The sequence below is a fragment of the Trichosurus vulpecula genome, chromosome 8 (genome assembly GCF_011100635.1).
Source record: "Trichosurus vulpecula isolate mTriVul1 chromosome 8, mTriVul1.pri, whole genome shotgun sequence".
Taxonomy (NCBI): domain Eukaryota; kingdom Metazoa; phylum Chordata; class Mammalia; order Diprotodontia; family Phalangeridae; genus Trichosurus; species Trichosurus vulpecula.
The window spans coordinates 26,387,381-26,407,042 of record NC_050580.1 but is presented as its reverse complement, the minus strand read 5'-3'; the positions used below and the strand labels follow the sequence as shown (position 1 = coordinate 26,407,042).

The 19,662-nt window shown below is 43.0% G+C and overlaps 1 protein-coding gene across 2 annotated transcripts in view; it reads right to left on the bottom strand.

Annotated features, from left to right (window-relative positions):
• LOC118828062 (solute carrier family 22 member 15-like) overlaps nucleotides 1–19,662 on the bottom strand; it is a 92,258-nt gene that overhangs the window by 22,605 nt on the left and 49,991 nt on the right. For both annotated transcript variants that reach the window (XM_036734445.1, XM_036734446.1), the window contains exons 6-8: nucleotides 17,866–18,087; nucleotides 9,430–9,570; nucleotides 6,627–6,712 (exon numbers count right to left, since the gene is read on the bottom strand). In XM_036734445.1, coding sequence (XP_036590340.1) covers nucleotides 6,627–6,712; nucleotides 9,430–9,570; nucleotides 17,866–18,087 — 449 coding nt within the window. The remainder of the gene's footprint in view (nucleotides 1–6,626; nucleotides 6,713–9,429; nucleotides 9,571–17,865; nucleotides 18,088–19,662) is intronic.

The following is a 19,662-nucleotide window of genomic DNA, read 5'->3' as shown; positions in this document are numbered from 1 at the left end:
GGGTCAACACTTTCTCTTCCATTTAGAGTCTTAAGAAGTTGAGTGACTAAGGACTATAGCCAGAATGAGGCTGATCTTGAACACAGATTTTCCTGGTCCTTAGGCATATACCATATTTTTTAAGACACTCTCCACCTCCAATCACCAAAATTTATGTTCTAAAATTGGGAGAGTTTGGGAGAAGTGCAAGCAGATGGGCTCAGCTCTGCCCTTGGATCACAGTAGAAAGGTTTCAATCATTTTCTTGGAGCTCGGCTTGTGAAGATTTAGTGTGTTTCAGTCTGGTTGTTTTGTTGGTTTTTTTTTAAGAGAGAAAGGAGGAGGAAAGAAGCAGGAGGAAGTGCAAGCCTCTCAGTGCAAGGCAACACTACTATGCAGGACTCCCTTTCCAGTTTCAGTCTTTGCCATTTTGGCCCTGGGCTAAGAAGAAGCAAGCAGCTGCTGAAGCCTCCAAAGGGGATGAGGGTGCTTTGTTTCTTGGTCAAACCTGCAGCAGTTACCAGAATTTACTGCCAGCCCAAAGCTCTGGGAAACTTCCCAAGGGAGATGAGAAGGAGACAGATAAGAAGGAAGGGTGGAGATATGCAGCTGGGCAAGAGTAAATGAGTGAGTGGTGATTCATTCTCCTCTCCTTCTGTCTTAGGCCATGGCAAGTGGCCAGTTGCTGCTTGCTACATATTTAATTTAAACCTTTGTCTGCCCTAGCAAATAAATATTGAATGGGTGAAGGACAAACCACATTCTACTTTGTACAGACCCTGTTTCCTAAGGAAAACCTTTGCCTCTTGCTGTGAAAAGAACTGATGTACTCAGATCTCCCAGAAGCCCAGTCACTGGTGAGGGTGGGAGGAAGCCTTCAGGGTGGAGAGGAAGAATTAGGAAAATATTTTCTTGATTGTTTTTTCCCTCAGGGGGAAGACTGAGATCAGATGTGAGGAGAAAGCATGTGGGTAAATACTCTATAAAAATGAAAATGATTTTAAATGAATTTTATTTAAGAGTTAGACACAATTAACCATGCAAGGTGCCTCAAGGATCAACCGCTCAGAATTGGAAGTCTCTAAGGGAGTATCTGAATAGGCAGGTCAGTCCTATTTAACCAATGCCTGCTCCTATGGGCCCCATGAAAACTTTGCACCAAGAGCTGGCCTTCATGAACATTGCTGGAAACCCTGAAAGGCTCCATGCAATCATCATCATCATCATCATCTCCAATCATCATCATCATCGTCAGCTACATAGTTTAGGAAGCTAGGTGGTGCCATAGTGCGAAGAGCATTGGATCTGGAGTTAGGAAGACCTGACCTCAGACACTTACTAGCTGTGTGACCCTGGTCAAGTCACTTAGCCCTATGTGCCTCACTTTCTTCATCTGTAAAATGAGCTGGAGAAAAACGGCAATCCACACCAGCATCTTTGCCAAGAAAACCCCAAATGAGGTCACAAAGAGTCAGACACAACTGAAAACCGCTGAATAACAACAAATTTACATAGCACCTACTATGCGACAGCCCTAAGAGGTAGGCATTACCATTGTTCCCATTTTCCAGGTGAAGAAACTAAGGTAAACAAAGGCCAAGTGACTTGCCCCAGATTACAAAACTCCTAAGTGTCTGAGGCTCAAGTTGAACTCATGTCTCCCTGAATCCAGGCCCAGTGCTCTATCCCCTGTGGCACTTGGCTGCCTCCTAAATGTTTTCCAAAAAAGTTAAAAAAAGAACAGAAATCTGCCATCTTTTCAGCAATAGAGGGCCAGCCCCTCCCATTCAGATGATCAGAATCACAAAAGTATCACTGCATTGCACCAAAACTTTTTTCCAGTGTGCACCAACAGGTGCAAAATACCAAGATGGCGGTCACACTGGGATTTGCCTCTGGGTCTATTTTCAGGTTTCCTCACCCTTAAGCTTTAGTGTTGATAACCTTGCGGCAAAGAGTGGGAAGATTAGAGGAAACTACGGTCAAGACAGTGTGATGGGTAGAAAGTAACCAACTCAACTTCTTCATCTGAAAAATGAGAAGAGTGGACTGAAGGCCACTAAGGTCCCTTCTACATCTAGAAATATGATCTTATATCATCAGCTCCTTTAAGAACACCCAGTCTCTGCTCCAGCTCATTCCCAGGTACTGGTTCTGGCCCCGGGATTCCCATTCCAGCCTTGCTTTCTTCAGTGCGCATCATAAGATCAATCAATCAACAGGCATTTATTAAGCATTCTACACACCAAGTGTTGTTCTAGGCGCTGAGGATACAAAACAGAAATGAAACAAGACCACTCAGCATCATACCTCAAGAGCAGGACAGAACCTTGGACTCAGCTAATACAATCCCCTCATTTTAGAGACTGACGTTCAGAGCGCTCCAGGGCCTTCCCCAAGGTCACACAGCTAGCAAGGGGCAGAACCAAGATGCTTGTACAGATCTCTGCCGCTTAGCCCAGGACATTTCACTACACGTGGACTCCCCAAATCTGACACGCAAACACAGCCATATCACAAGATTAAGAAAATGGAAATTCATTTACATTTGGCCGGTGAACAATAAATTGTTAGGACATGGTTGAAAAGGGGGCTTTGTTTTTGCTTTTGAAATCCTCCACACTATGAAAACAAAAGTAATTTTCCAACTAAATGCTGTATTTCTATACTTGAATTGATGGACCTGGAGAGGAACGCCAAATCCTGAATTGTTTACTCTGAACATTGGCTGCCACCTCTGTGGTCATGGGGCTACTTCTTACTAGTGGGACATCCTCCAATGACTTGGATGCTCAGTATGCCCATTTTGCTTCTGTGCCATGCCAAAGTTGGGCTGCCTGGAAATTAGGAATTCTCAGAAATGGGAATGACAAGACATGCTTTTAAAACTCGGTGATTCCTGTCAGACCATTGTAAACCTTTTTTGTTTGTTTGTTTGTTTGTATCATTCTCATCCTACATTCCTGGGAAGATTTTAGATTATTCTATAAGAGTATCTTTTTCTTCTTTAAAAAAAAAAAAAGCCAGCCTTCCAGCACAACAGAACAGCCAGGAGATCAGCCGTACAAGGAACAAACATTATATCATGGAGGGATATGAGTCACCCTGCATCATGCTGAGAACTGAGTCACTTTCAGACTGACTCATATCTTTCTGGGCCAAAGAACAATTCTAGTCCTGGCCTGATGGAAAATGACTCACATGTTACCTCAGCAAGGTCTCCTCACCATGAAATGAACCTAGAAGCAAAGTAGGTTTCCATATAGCTTGGCAGCTTTGCCTGAGCTCTTATTCTCTGCTGGGAACAACTAAAACATAAGTTTCTCTGGTCAATATGGGGTTTAAATTCAAGTTAAGAGTGCCAGGTGATTGTGTTAGGTGTGGGGGCTACAAAGATTGAAAAAAAAAACAGAACAATCCCTGTCCTTCAGGAGCTTACAATACAAATCTGAGTATACCTTAGAGATCATCTACTCCAGATCCATTTTACAGGTGAAGAAAATGAGAACCAAAGAGGGGAAATAGCTTATCCAAGAACACAAAGGTAATCAGTAGCAGAGCTGGGAATTGAAGTCAGGGCCTTGGACTATAAATTCATCATTCTTCCATTATACCATGACTCACACCCTTACCCTCACTATTTATTTTTCAGTCATCTCCAGTTCTTTGTGACCCCATTTGAGGCTTTCTTGGCAAAGATACTGGAGTGGTTTGCTATTTCCTTCTCCAGCTCATTTTACAGATGAGGCAAACAGGGGTAAGTGACTTGCCCAGGGTCACACAACTAGTAACCGTCTGAGGCCACATTTGAACTCAGACCTTCCTGACTCTAGACCCAGCGCTCTGGGCCCTATGGAGCCACCCAGCTGCCCCATTTTCATTATAGCAGGGCCAATGGACATATTAGTTCTAGTAATAAACGTATACAATCTTTTATTTAATCTCTCACAGCCTCAGTTTTCTCATCTGTAGAATGAAGACACCAAGACCACCCGCCTCACAAGATCACTGTGAGGATCAGACGAGATCCCGTCTGTTAGCAGAACACTTCGTAAACAAAGTGCTACATTAACGTCAGTTATCAGCTCCTAGTAGGTCCTGGCCTGCGGACAGATATTCAATCAGCCCTCTTTGAAAGGTCTTAACAATGGAACAGCCAAGTCAGCTCTGAGTTGTCATTGCCACAACAGCAAAAAATTATGATGTTTTTAGAAAACCATCAACCAGAGAAACTACCCAATAAGAACCAAAGCTAAAAGAAAAAGATGCGATAAAAGCAACCAATATTACAAGAAACCACGTGCGGCAGTGGAGAGGACTGGCTTGGGAGTCAGGGATCTAGGTTCAAATCCTGAGTCTCCTTCTAAGTTACCTGTGTGACCTTGGGCTGGTCACTTCCACCCTATGGGGCTCCATTTACTTACTTGTACCACGAAGGGACCTTAGGGTTTGTTTAGTCCAGTTCTCTTGTTTTATAGACCAGGACGCTGAAGCACAATAAGTAATGAGTAACAAAGCCCAAAACCTAACAGAGGGCCTCTGACTCCAAAGCCAGTATTTCTCTCCGGTGCAACAATACTCCTCATACATGCATGGGCTCATCTGAAAATGTTGATATGGGCAAGACCAGTGATGGCAAGACCCAGCTCCGGCTCCAAAAGCACCAGAAACTTCTTAAATGAATATCTTGCTAAGCACTAAGAAAGTTAACATTTGAAAATCAGGTTTTTAAAAAAGTGATTCATTCTATTAATTTAACAAGCATTTACTATGGGTCTACTATGTGCAGTGCACCAGGCTAGGCTCTAAGGAAGATGCATAGATACGTAAAACACATGCTATGCTCTTCCTCGGATTCTAACATTTTTCCATGGACTAAATACCACAAAATTCGACCTAGATTACAGGGTAGATTATCCACCAAGGCAAGTCTTGTGTTAAACTTCACAGGGATATTGTCATTCCTTCATCAACTATTTAGTGGTCCCTTCCTATGAAGAGAAAGCCTCTTTCCAAAAGCTGAGTACAGCTAGGAAAGAGGGCAGAGTCCGGAGTCAGAGGACTGGTTCTAATTTTTCTGTGGCTTGACCCTGGACAAGTTGCTTTATCCCCATGAGCAATTTACTTCTCTGAAAAATGAAGGGGTTTGACTAAATGGCCTTTGAGATCCCTCCTTCCACCTCCATGGTCCTATGATCCTAGCTGGGGGAGATGAGAAATACACAGAAGTAACTATCTAGTAGGCCCAGCAACTGATGGTGCAGGCGCAGAATAGACTGATTGGATAAGCACATAACAGCCGGAGCCTCATTCTCACTGAGAAGAAATGAGACAAGAGACAAAAGTGGGGGTGGGGGACGGCTGCAGGAGGAAGCTTCCTCAGTGGAAGCCAGAGCTTGCCAACCAGCCAAACAGAGAGCTGAAGCTATAGCCCTTCCCAGGCAACAAGCGGGGGTGGGGGACGGCTGCAGGAGGAAGCTTCCTCAGTGGAAGCCAGAGCTTGCCAACCAGCCAAACAGAGAGCTGAAGCTATAGCAACAGTGTAACCTGGGGTCTGCTGCTCTCTCCCTGGTAACATGCTGCCTTCTCCCATCCTCCACAGGGTCTGGCTCAGAGCTGGGCAGACACTCAACAAATACTTATCGCGTTGAAATGAACAGAGGCCAGGGAGAGAAAAGAGAAGAAAGGGAGGAACTGGGAAGGGGTGGAAGAGAGAGGCAAAGAAATGAATTAGGAAAGAGAAGAGGAAGGAATATTTGTAGGCATCTGTCTAACAGGTAATGCAGTCACAGAAGAAGGTATAACAAGGACCTACAATAGCAGTGAGGCAAGGACAAGATTAAAAACGATAATGACTTCATAGGTTCTCCTGAGTCAGGCAGTGAGATTCCATAATTTAATAGGAAATGCCATGAATTTCCATTCAAATATCAATGTGGATATCAATCTATCAACAAGCAATTATGAGTTCCTACTAGATACCCAGGCACCATGTTAGGTGGTGCTGGGGTGTGAAGACAAAGAACAATCTTTACTCTCAAGGAATTTAAATTCTAGGAATATATTCCACAGAGTGGCAAATACTAAAGTATTTGGATTATTTCCTGTTTGCTTACTCTTATTAACAACTCCCCTCTATTAACAGGAATAATCAAGAGGTGAGAAACAGCATAGCTTAATGGTCGGAGAGCTGGCACTAGAATCAGGAAAACCTGGGTTCAAATTCTCATACTGTCTGTGTCACCCTGGGCAAGAAGTCACTTAATTGGCAGCGCCATAGTCAGCCTCTAAGTTGTTGAGTGGGCATTAATCTTCATGAGTTGAGAGAGTTTCACCAGGACTTTGCTACACCAATGAAATCAAAGGTCTTTTTAAGAAACAAAGATTGACCTGTTGCATGTATGCAGTAAGTAGTTAATAAATGCTTGGTGGCTGGCTCCACACTAAAATTAGTCTGTTTCAAAGGATTATAAAAAACTTGTTATAAATTTTGAAATCACCAAGTCAATGAACACCATCGATATTTTCTGCACCTCCCCCTCATGTTCCTAGAGGATTTTTTTTTCAGAATCCTGAGAATTTATGAGTAGATGATCTGATTCCTCCCATAGCAACAGGTTTTGATACATTCCATAATTTGTACTTACCTGGACGTTCACTTAAGAACATGCTCAAGATGCAGGCAAATCCTGCAAAAATCAGAAAAGCAGAGGTGGTTTTCCGTCTCCCTGCCCTAGAAGGAAAAGCACACAAGGTCAGACATGGCAGATGGCACACTTCACATGGCGGCTGCCTTCCTTTCCACAAGTAAATAACGTCAGTGAATTCTTGGCTGAGCCAAGGAAAGCCGTCCATCAAGCGCAGGGATCCTACTGTGTACCACCTGGGCAAGATGCAAATAACTCAGACCGACAGAGGATTAAAATCTTGCCCCGAAAGAACTGAGCATGCATGCTAACAGCAAATTGGCCGGGGCTTCAACTGCTCCAGTCTCTTGATAAAATGAGAAACCTGCTTCTCAGGCAAATGAGAGTATCTCCTACCAAGCTCAAAATGTTGTTATCCAGGGACAAAAAAGAGGGGTGGTACCGTGGAGAGCTGGATTCAGAGCACGAAGACCAGGGTGCCACTCTTGCCTCCAGTCCTTCTCATCTGTGTGATTTTGGCCAAATGAGTTAACTATTCTAAGTCTCAGTTTCCTCATCTGTAACATCCTTGACTTGCTTCCCATTTCTGGACTTCAATTTCCTTTTCATCAAATCAGGAAATCAAACTAAATGATCTTTATCTTTGGAGTCCCTTCTAGTTCTTAATCCTATGAGAAGTTTTAAAAGACAATGGAGAGTAGAGGAAAGAATCCGGAATCTAGAATCTTCTAGAACTTGTAAAAAGCTGGTGGGGGCAGTGCGCTGCATGCAGTGTATAGGACAGTTTCAATGCAAAGACCCCAGGTTTAGGGGTTGGAGGACCTTGGTTTCAATTCCAGCCTTTCCACTTCTCTCCTGTTTGCCCTTAAATAAATCAGGGAACTCCTCTGGGTCTCGGTTTCCTCTGTTTGTAAAGGAAGGGGGTTGGGCTAAAAGAAGAAAGGACAGCCAAAATTCATGATAAAAAGACAGTCTTTTCAAAGGCCAGAATGCTTTCACCAAATCCCAATGAGATCTCACTGAGACTGGTCTGGAAACAATGCTTCTTCCCCATCCTTTCGCCCAGCACAGTTGAAATGCTGCACATGGAAGAAGTGGTCAATTTCCAAGAAGCTTAATTTCGCTAATTCCCAGAATTAACGAATACTCCACGAGTCTGACACATTCCAGAAGAGTCAGGAAAGGGTATTCTGGAAACAGTTTGTCTTGTAAAAAAGAAAAAATAGAGTGTGGAGAGCATTTCTACTCTTTTTTCCTATTTTATAATAGGAAGGCAAAACTGACTGATAATAATGAGCAAAATGCCTGGAAAATGTTTTATTTCTCTCTAATGCCCACAATTATTATTAAATCTTGTTATATATATTATTCTTCTTCACAAACTCTACAGTTTGGATGACTCAACTTTTTATTGTTCCTCACACACAACCCTCCATCTCCCACCTCAATGCCTTTGCCCTTTCAGTCCCCATGCCTGGAATGCGCTCCCTCCTCACCTTAGAATCGCTATGTTCCTTAAAGTGACATTTTTTTTACATGATACCCCTAAAAAGTCCTCCAGCTGCTAGTGCTTTCCAGTCCTCCCTCCCATTGTCCTCTATCTATTTTGTAATACATGTATTTATACTGTATACATTGTCTCCCCTGGGAGAATGTAAACTCCTTGAGGGCAGACTTTCATTTTTTTTCTTTGTATCCCTAATTCCTACCACAGAACCTAGATCACAGTAGGTGCTTAATAAATACTTAGTGACCGACTGACACTTTATAAGGCATTCAAAGACCTGCAAAACCCTGTATATACATTATCTCATTCAAGCCTCACAACCACACTGTGACTGCCACAATTATGATCCCTGTATTGCAGATGAGGAAAAAGCCTGAGAGAGGGTAAGTGATTAGCCAAAGGTCCCACAGCTAAAAAGTATCTGCTTGATGTTAATGGCCGTGCAGGAAGTAAGAGTCAGAAGGCCTGTGGTAGATTCTGGGCTCCGATGGTTGGACGTTGGCAAAATCACTCCATGAAGGAGGACTGAATTTGGAATGAGGGGCCCTGAATTTAAATCTGGGCTCTTTTTCACTCATTACCTGTGAGACCTCATTCAACCTGTGTGTACCTCAGATTCTTCTTCTCTAAAATGTAGAGATTGAATTAGATGATGTCTAAGGTCCATTCTGCCTCCAAATCTGGGCTCCTGGAGGCTTTACCTAAATCCATTGAGAAAATACTGCCAGCCACATCCTAGCTTCATTCAAGCACTTACTGCCATTAAGAATTTGCCAGTTCTAAGTCTAGCACATAAAAAGGCTTACAAGTGACTCACCTTCTGAGTGGGCTGACTCTTTAAGGACCTTACAATCCTACATACACAAAGCAAGTTTATAACAGTCCCTTGTTTGGTCAACATGAAGTTAATTTTCTCTCTGTTGACATGTCTTACATGAAGCCTTCCCTGATTCCTTCAGCTATTACTGTACTCTCTGCCTTCTCAGACTCCTTGGATTTACTTATCTGTAGACATGGTGATTCTCTGCCCCACCACCCACCTTAGAATAGAAGCTCGTACAGGGCAGGGTGTCTCACTTTGTCTCTGTATTCCAGGGCCTGGCACATTTCTCTGCATATAGTAGGTGCTTAATCTATGTTTTTTGAGAGGAACTGATTTGTAGCTTCCTATGAACTGGGGAATGGGTTGCTTGGAATAGCAAAATGCTCCAAGTTTCTCCAAAGAAGGAGATTTCAAACAATTAGTCATTTTTATAAAGCTATGAGAGAAAATCAGCCATTCAAAACAATACATACCAGGGCTTCTCGATGAAATATACGCACAGAGGGCATGCTGGGACTTCCACCAGACCATACAAAGCTATATTCAGGTACAGATTTCCTTTGAGCTCACCAGCATTCAAAGTAAGTCCATAGTATACCAAGCTACACACATACCTGAAAACATCCATTAATGTTAAAATCAATTTAGAATTAGTTTAATATCAATTTAATATTGGTCATATTTTCCCATATTGGATCTGAAATACATTCTCTTTTTTGTTACTATATTACCCTCCTGGTTCACACTGGGCTCACTAAGCCCTCCAGATCTTTTTCTGATCAATGGCTGTTTAGCCACACCTCCTCTGCCTTGCCATTGCGAAATTGGCTTTTTATAACCTAGGATAAGACCCTGCATGTGTCCTGACTGAATGTTATCTTAGCAGAGTCAGCCCAACATTCTAGCCTGCTGAGGTCTTTTTGAATCCTGATGCTATCATCCAATGTCTTAGCCAGCCCTCCTAATGTTTAGACATCTGAAACTTGGCAAGTATGCCACGAATGCCTTCATCCCAGTCATAGGATAGTGCTAAGCAGCACCAGACCAAGCATAAGTCACTGCAGCTCCCCTTCCAAGCCAACAATGGGCTACTCTTCGGCCATGGTCATTCAGCCAGTTCCAAGTTCATCAAACTGTGCCATCTTCTTGTCCACACTCATCCATCTTTTCCTCAAGCCTGGCATGAAGGACTTTGTCAAACAATTAATTCCACGTCTGATGTGCTGAGTTAGTAACACCATCACCAAAGGAAACAAGGTTAGTCTGGCACGACCTTTTCTTGATGAAACCATGTCGATTCTTCGTGATGGCTGCTTCCTTTTCTTGATCAACATTCACCAACTGTGCCTGTGACAATGCACTCTAGAATTTTCCCAGGAAGAGAAGGCAAGCTCACCGGCCTGAAGTCTGCAGATTCTAATTTCTTCCCTTTGTTGAAGATCAGGACCATTGCCCAGGGCTGTGGCTTAGGATCTCTCCTCTTCCCTAAGATCCTCCAAAGACCATTGATGTTTTCTCAGCAATCACATCTTCCAGTTCCGTTGGTACCCAAGGACGCAGCTCATGTGGGGCAGGTGGCTTCACTTAGCGACTTTAACTGCCTAGTGTTTGGCACATAGTAAGTATCTACTAAATGCTGATGAGTTGCTTGATTGATAGGTGCTCCCTTATCATTGCCTTACTTATCTTGGGTATCAACTCCCATGAGCCACTTTGGTTCTTTCTAGTCTTTCTGGGACAAAGATCTTTCTACTTGGCAGAGAAGATGGAAATGAAATCAGAATTGAGCATCATCCCCTCCATCTCAAGCAACAAGAGTTGTTTTCTCTTGGATCTTCTTCTTTCCCCCCCAGTATAGCTTTTTACCCTTGGATTTCCTTGCCGACCTAAGCTCATTCTAACCATCCTGACACTATTTTTTACAGCTAGGGCAGGCTAGTGGGGCAGTGGAGAGTGTGGTGGACTTAGAATTAGGAAGACCTGAATTCAAATCCTGCCTCAGATACTTATAAGTCACTTAACCTCTCTCAGCCTCAGTTTCCACATCTCTAAAGTGTGACTTGTTAAAGTGGGGATGATAACGGCGCCTACCTCACATGGTTATTATGAGGATTAAATGAGATAAGATTTGTAAAACATTTTACAAAGTACTATGCAAATGCTAGCCATTATTATTAGCATGCACAGAATTCTTACCCTCTGGGAAACTCGGTGCCATTTCTGGAAAAGGAGAATAATTAATGATCACAACAACACACCATCTACTTCAAAGGGTTTTACTGAAAAAAGTTCTTTGGAAACTTTGAGACGCTATAAGAATGTGAGTTGTAGTCATCTTTCCCCTTCCCTTTAGTCTAGCCTGACTGCCCCAGTATCCAAAGAACCGGGTTCCTTGAGCATTCTGGCACCGAAAGGAAGAGGAAGTGAGAGGAAGGACAGTGATAAGTACTTAGAATGAATTAATAGCACAAAGAAGTAGGACAGCAATGCCCTGCTCACTCACATCTCTCAGCCTCTCAAAGCACGGCTGAGAAACACGGGAGAAGCAAAGAAGTCTCTCAGATGCCCAAATGGATACTGCAAAATACAAGGAACACAGTGTATGACGAAGGAACACTGGATTAGGAATAAAAAGACCCGGTTTCAAATCTTGATTCTCCCGTTTGCTTACCTATGTGACTTTGGGCAATTCATTTCATACATCCCTCTACTGAAGCCTCAGTTTCCTCATCTGAAAAGTGAGGGAATAGGACTAGATGATATCTAAGGTTTCTTGCAGATCTAAATTCTATACATTGTACTTTGAAAAGAGAACTTCATTCAGAGCCTATTAACCATTATTTTAAATACATATCTAACAAGCTTGTTTATATGGTTTCTCACCCTATTGGATTTTCAAAGTGGCCAATTAGGAGAGTTCAGGAGGGTGCTGCTGGAGACTGGAACTTTGAAAACTGTAAGAAATAACAGCTAGGGGTAAAGGAGGGGACAGAAAAAGTATAAAAAAGCCAAAAACAACTCAAAAAGCACAGCCATCGTAGATTATCTTGTTTGAGGGTGAACATTCCTACATAATTCAATAGGTCTTAAGGAAATCATTAAATTACAGGACTGAGGAATGATCGAGTGAATGAACATTTACAAAATACTTACTATATGCCAAACACTATCTTAAACACTGGGGATCTGTTATTGTTTTTTCTAGCTCAGTTTTTTGGTAGTTTCATTGGGGTGGCATTGAATAGCTAGATTGGTTACGTAAAATTGTCATTTTTTATTGTGTTGGCTTTACCTATCCATGAACAATAAATATTACTTCAATTAAAAAAAAACTGGAGATGCAAATTTTTTATATGAGACAGTCCCTGCTCTCAAGGAGCTCATATTCTAAAGGAGACAGCATATACACAAGAATGCAGGTGTAGTGTAGATGGCAAGGTCCAGGATCTCTTAAGGAGGAGGAAGATGGCAAGGCTCAGGGGTCTTTAGGGTACACCAGCAGGTCAGACTATGAAGTAGTGTGTAAGGGTCTAAAAGGAATATCACTGGCACAGCAGATAGTGCTGGGCCCATAATCAAGAAGACCGGAGTTCAAATCTCACCTCAAACACTAACTGTATGATCCTGGGCAAGTCACTTCCCTCTATTTGCCTCAATTTATTCAATTGTAAATTGAGGACAATAACAGCACCCACTTTTCAGGGTTGTGGCAACAATCAAATTAGACAATATTTGTAAAAAATGCTTAGCACAGTGCCTAGCACAGAATAGGCATTATACAAATGCTTATTCCCTTCCTTATTCCCATATCAGTAGGGCGAATGGCCTTAGAATGTAGCGGCAGGTCAGATGAGAAGCTGAGATGGCAAGATTAAGTGATTTGCTCACAGTCACACAGGCAGTTAGGGTCCAAGCCAGGACTCACTATCGGATCTCTTGACTCTTCACCCAAAACTCTTTCTCCTCCATCACACTGACAGCTCAGAATCCTCATTATAAACATCAATATGCCTCATTGAGGCAGCTGGGCGGGCTGTCTGTGGGAATGCCCTTCCCTCTTGTCTTCCCTTCCTATGTATCCCTACTCCCCTATTTCTAGATGTTGTCCAGGCAATTAGGCAGGAAGAACAACATGGCAACTCACCATTGGGAGAAGCCAGGAGTCTCCAAAAAGAGTTTGTGCCAGAAAAACCAGGCATCATTGAATTTTCCAGATAGGGATAATCTACTTCACACACACACACACACACACACACACACACACACACACCAGACAAATCTTGTCCCTTTAGCCACAGAAATTATTCAGAACTAGTTTGGTTATGCCTTCAAAATTACTGAATCACTAAGACAGCATCCTTCAAGGGCAGGGAGAGAGAGGGAGACGAGGATGATCACATAGTCCCAATAACAACTCAGGACAGGGAGGAGAGGTTATCTTAAGTAGCTGGCCAATGAGTACCCCTTACGGGCACAGTCATTATTTCTATTAGTGGCTGTTTATTCTCAAGATTATCCACAAATCTAAGAATATACCTGAACATGATTTTAGATCCCCATAGGCTTAGGTTAAGGGAAAGATTTGAAATGGGCTGAAATTGATCCTAAGAAAAGTAGAAGCCCACAGGCTCTGTCCCCATGGGATAAATTATTTCCTTCAACTCTTCAAAACTTTTAATTCATAGAGTCAAATTCCTACCCTCCTTTTTATGCCTAATATGCCTAGTGAAGGGGCAACTAGGTGGCACAGTGGATAGAGCACCAGAACTGGAGTCAGGAAGACCTGAGTTCAAATCTGGCCTCAGACACTTACTAGCTGTGTGATCCTGGGCAAGTCACTTAACCTTGTTTGCCTCAGTTTCCTCATCTGTAAAATGAGCTAGAGAAGGAAATGCTCTAGTATCCTTTCCAAGAAAGCCCCAAATGGGGTCCAAAGAGTTGGATACAACTGAAAAACAACACCAAATAACAATGAAAATCTAAATAACTTTAACAAAAAAAGAATCACAATTGGTCAGGAACTCCTAAGAATCTCCATCGAGCTAGATGTCATAAAGAGGAAATCATAGCATGGGATGGAGAGGGCTTCAAGCACTAGATGAAGGACTTAGCCAGGCATCTTGGGGTGTTCTCTCCCTTTCCTTATCCTCCCTCTCTCTCTCCTTCCCTACCCCTGCCAAAAGCAGAATAGTCAGTATCATCCTGACTTCCCTTCATTAGGGTTCTGTGTTTACTTACATAATAACTTTCCCCAACCTCCATATTCATTCATTCATTCATTCAATACCACAATGCTTTGTGCAGAGCATTTTGGTGGCAGGCAATGATGAGGATATAAAGAAGGTCCCTGCCCTATGGGAACTTACCATCTAATAGAGTCATTGTTGGTAAAGAACAATGGAATTTGTATAACTGAGGCCAGCTAGGTCATGAGTGCAGCCTCAGACACTTACTAGCTGTATGACCCTAGGCAAGTCACTAACCCTAATTGCCTCAAAAAAATAAAATAATAATTTCTACAACTGTGTTGACATTCCAGGGGATCATGGGCTTTGGAAATAAAATGGAACTTTTTACATTGTACAGAAAAGGAAACAGAAGCTGGAAAAAAAGATATGATTTGCCCAAGATCACATAGATAGTAAATGGTGGAGCTGGGATTTAAAGCCAAGTCCTTTGACTCCCAATCCAGGACTCCATTTGCTCCCTCCCCATTTATCCTAATAGGAAACATTGATATTTCACAAGTTAAATGAGAATGACACATTCTCAAGAATTTTTTTTGGTATTGGCACTTTTAATCTAGGAACAAAATCTGGTTTAAGCTCGTTGTGCACAATTCAAGAAGCTACTTGTTAAATGAACAAATCAGTGAATCCATCAATGCATGAACTGTTCACTTAGTGGCTACTGTGCAACCTCCAACAGGAGAGGCCTGCTTCAATGAACCTGCTAATTGTGATTCCCACATGGATTTTAGCTCCTGCCCTGGCTTTGGCTATCACAGGGCTGTCCGACCACAGGTTTTTATTGAAACAACAGACAATCTATTTGGATTTGCCGTTTTAGTGAGAGCTCTGCGATAGCTCGGCTTGGTTTATTAAAACACTTTTGTAAATGTCTATGCTTGTAGGTGGGCCGCATGTGGCCTGTCAGACGGCATTTTGGACAGCCCTGTGGTGCTTTGTACATAGCAGGCACTTAGTGAATTTTTTTAACTTCAATTCAACAAGCATTGATTAAATTCCTAACTATATATAAGACCCTAGGCAAGGTGCTGAGAGACAATGACAAAAATGAAATAAGCCCTGCCCCCCAAGGACAATAACATATACACAGAAAAGCAGGCGCAGCCTCTAACCAAAGTAATATCTAGAACAAAATGCTAATAACTGCAAGAATCTGGGAAAATTTAGCCCCTTACACGTACATCTGAGTTGGGAGGGACTCAGAGGCTGTGTAGTCCAACCCACACCTGAAGAAAAATCCCCTCTATAATGTTCCCTGATGATGACAATGATAATAACTAGCATTACATAGCACTTCCTGGTTACAAAACTCTTTATTTCAATCGTCACAATGACCTTGAGAGGTAAATGAGATCATTATCCCCACTTTGACAAATGAGGAAACTGAGACAGACCAAGATCATATGACTTTACCCAGGGTTACACAACTAAGTGTCTGAGGCTGCATTTGAACTCACATCTCCCTGGCTCCAGTTCCAGAACTCTATCCACTGAGCCACCAGCTGCCTCTAGACATCTAATCTGTGCTTAAAAGATTTACAGTGAGAGAGAATCCAATGGAATAGAAACTAGCGCCATCAGTAGTCGATTGTCTTGCATTTAACAGGACTTTTAATTATGTTCTTCAGTCTTAGTCGTGTGCACGGTAAATAAGTGGCATTTTTTGAGTCAGCACTTAGCTCAATGTCTGGCGCATAGTAGGCCCTTGGTAAGTGTTTACTGACAGATTCCAAGGAATAGCATCAAGAACATTGTCCCCAGTATAAGGAGATTTGGGTTTGCCATTTCCCAGTTTGGATGTGTATATGCTCTGTGACCTTGGGCAAGTCATTTCACTTTTATGTACCTCAGTGTTTCCATCTGTAAAAAATGAAACTAATGATCCCTTTTTTTTCTTAACTATGGTGATTTTTCTAAAGCACAGGTCTGACCATTTAACACCTCCACTCCATAGACTCCACTGGCTCCCTATTACCTCCAGGATTCAAGAGAACATCCTCTCTTTGGTGTTGAAAGCCCTCACAACCTGGCCTCCTGCTACCTTTCCAGTTTTCTTATACTTGACTCCCTCCACACACACTACAATCGAACTACACTGGCATCTTTGCTGTTGTCCCACTACACACCTTTCCCCTGGCTGTGCTCCATGCCAGGAACGTTCTCCCTCATCACCTCCGCCTTTTCATTTCCTTGGATTCTTTCAAGCTTTAGCTCAAAGTCCACGGGCCGCAGGAAGCCTTTCCCAGTCCACCAGTTGCTAAGGACTTCTCTTTTCAGATAACCTCCAATCAACTTTGTACCTATTTGTTATGTACCTAGTTATTTATATGTTCTATACTCCATTAGACTGTAATATAAGCTCCTGGAATGCAGAGGCTGTGGTTTTCTGTTTTGTTCTGTCTTCCTTTGCAGCTCAGTGCCTGGCACATAGTAGGATCTTACTAGATGCTCACTGACTGACTGACTATTCCAGTGTACCTCAGAGGATTGCTGTCAGGAAAGCATTTTGTAAACCTCTGAGAACTCAGTAGATAAGAATAAGGAAAGTGGGCAGTCCGTCCAAGAATCCCAAATCACTCTCTTGCCAAAGCCCACCTTTTTTAACACTGATATTCTCGGGGATGTTAGATGGCTATGAATCCTTAGGGATCCCTTACACACCCCTAGCTCTAAATCTTATAAAACCTATGTAAGTGAACTATCCTTTAAAAGAAGCCCCACGGTTAATTGCTACACACACACACACACACACACACACACACACACACACACAGGCTCATCTCTTTTCCAAGCATGGTTGGAGTGGGGGTCCAAAAGTTACAAGTCATTAGCATGGTGCTTATCACACTGTAAGTGCTTAAAAAGGCCTATTAATTGATTGATTGGATGGTGTCCATGGGGGCTTCTTAGAGTAACGTATATCTATCTTCGCTAGTGCCCACGACCTAGCTCGGCATCCATGCTGGATGAGGTAAGCCAGTGTATCATCCACTACACGCTGAGCCAAAACTCCAAGGCCAAGCATTCATTTACATCTCCACTCAGAACAGTCATAGCCTTGAAAGGAGGCCAGAGGCTGTAGGCTTGTTTACGTCCCTAAAGGGACCAGTGAAAAATCTCTGAGCAAAGCAGGTTACTATAAAAAGTATGAAAAGAAGAGACGGGCCCTCCGTGAGAAACTGGGGCAAAGCTGGCAGTCTCTTCTCAGAACCTCACTATCTGACAAAGGAGGCGCTCCTAGAGGTCGGCAGAACGGAAGCTCCCTGAGGACAAGGCAGTATGGTATAATAGATAAAAGCATGGCTTTGGAGTCAGGAAGACCAGGTTCCAGTTCTGCCTCTGAAACATGCTAGTCATACATGTGCCTTTGGACCCATCACATTGTCTCTTTAGTGTCTTACCCAGCTCTCCAAGAATATCAGTGTTAGAGGCATTCCTAAATTACATCGACACCACACTAGGAATTTCCTACAGTGATGAAATCACAGGAATGAAAAGAAATGATCATTTATTTCCAGAAACAATCAACCAATGGCATCACTTTTTATAGCAAACTCTCTTCTAAATATGTGTTCAAAGGGCAAGTGGTTGGCCCATTCTCCAAGCCTGACCAAGCCAGCCTCTCTCAGTAAGGCCCATGGCTCTCTCCTGCTCACTTACCAAACGTACATCAGAATGACTGTCCGCCAGCGCAGGACTGGGTGTGTCACGAGGTTGAGAACACTGGGTGCTGAGTCTTCGATTTTCCCTGACTCTCCAAGTGGTTTCAATTTTACCCTCAGCCTCTCTTTTCCATTACCACAAGCTATGTAGTGCATTATGGCCTCGGCTTTTTCCACAGCCCCTTGGGAATGTAGCCACCTTGGTGATTCAGGGAGCAGACTGCCAAAAAAAAAAAAAAAAGACAGGACCATGAAAACTCGTTCCAGCCAGACACAATATTCTCAGAGCCTCCCTTTTCTCCTTCACAAATCAGTTAGAGGCATAAGCTTATAAGGTCATGATGCTTGGAGAGCAGAGGGAGGGCTCAGCTGGTGTCCAGAGCTGGGAGAATAATCAGCTATTTCCGATTTCAAGGCTGTGCTAAGCAACTGCTATTGCTTGTCTGTCCCACTGTTTCCAAATCAAGCCGATCTTCAAGGATGCTTCGGCTTTCTGCTCCATCATGGGAAAATAAACAAGTCCCCATGCCATTCGGGGTCACTGCCAGATCCGGAAACCCAGCAACAAGATACAAAGAGGACCCTGCCTGGTAATGGGGGGAGTTTCCACGCTAAGACTCCATCCTGAATTATGCCCTCCAGCGCCACCCAGAAACAAGGCTTCTCTATCTCAGTCTAGTAAAGGGGTCTTAGTTGTTATGGGGTCTGAACTTCATGATCCTAGGATCTGAGCTCTAGAGTAGAGAGAAACTTCAGAGTTGGATCGATCAACATTTATTAAGCACTTACTATGTGCCAGGCGCTGTGTTAAACCTCTCACTTGACCAAGGAGGAAGATGAAGCCCAAGATCATATGGGCAGGAAGCAAGAGGCAGCCTTTGAAGCCAGGCTCTGATGCTGGAGAGAGGTGCTTTCCCCCATCCTGTGAGCTCGAGGTCAAGGGTCTTGTGCCATCTTACTTTTGTAGCCCTACGCTAGCATATTCATCAGCAAAAAGACCTCGGATATCCTCCAATATGGAAAAGGTATCCAAGTAGGAAAAGTATCATGTATGGGTGGCTAGACTTGGAGACTGGAAAACGTGGGTTCAAATCCTCCCTCTGCCATAGGCTATGGGATTCTAGCAAAATCACTTAACCTTTTAGTGCCTGAGGCAATGCTCTAGACCATCAACTGTAAAGAAGATGCTAATAGAAGAAGTTTGCTCATCGAAAGTTCTTAATTATATTGAAGGTCCAGTTGAAAAAAAAAAATGGAATGTAAAGTGGGAGATCTGACTCCCAGGGAGGCGGAAAGAGGACTGGAGTTCAGACCCATTTCTGTGACTTCCTACCTTGGGTAAGTCACTTAACCTCTGTGCCTCAGTTTCCTCACCTACAAAATGAGAGTGCTGGGCTAGATGGCTCAAGAGCCATTTCTTAGATCTTTAAGCTCCTTGAGGGCAGGGACTACCTTTTGTCTCTTTTTATATCCCCAGTACACGGCAACTGCCACGTGTGTAGTAGACACTTAATAAATATTCATTGACTGACTGACTGTGATCTTGTGACTTTAGTGGAACAACCATTCACTGATGGCCTTTTAGTTGAGTTTCCCAGTGTGGAAGAGGAGGAGGCATAAAGAACTCTGTAGTCTGAAGGTTTGGGTTCAAATACTGACTCTAGTACCTGTGTGATCTTGGGCAAATCACTTAACCTAGATTCTTCCTCTGTCAGATGAGGGGGTTGGACTAACTAGTCTCTGAGGTGCCTTCCAAGTCTAAACCCATGATCCCATAATGCTGAGAAGAGGAAGA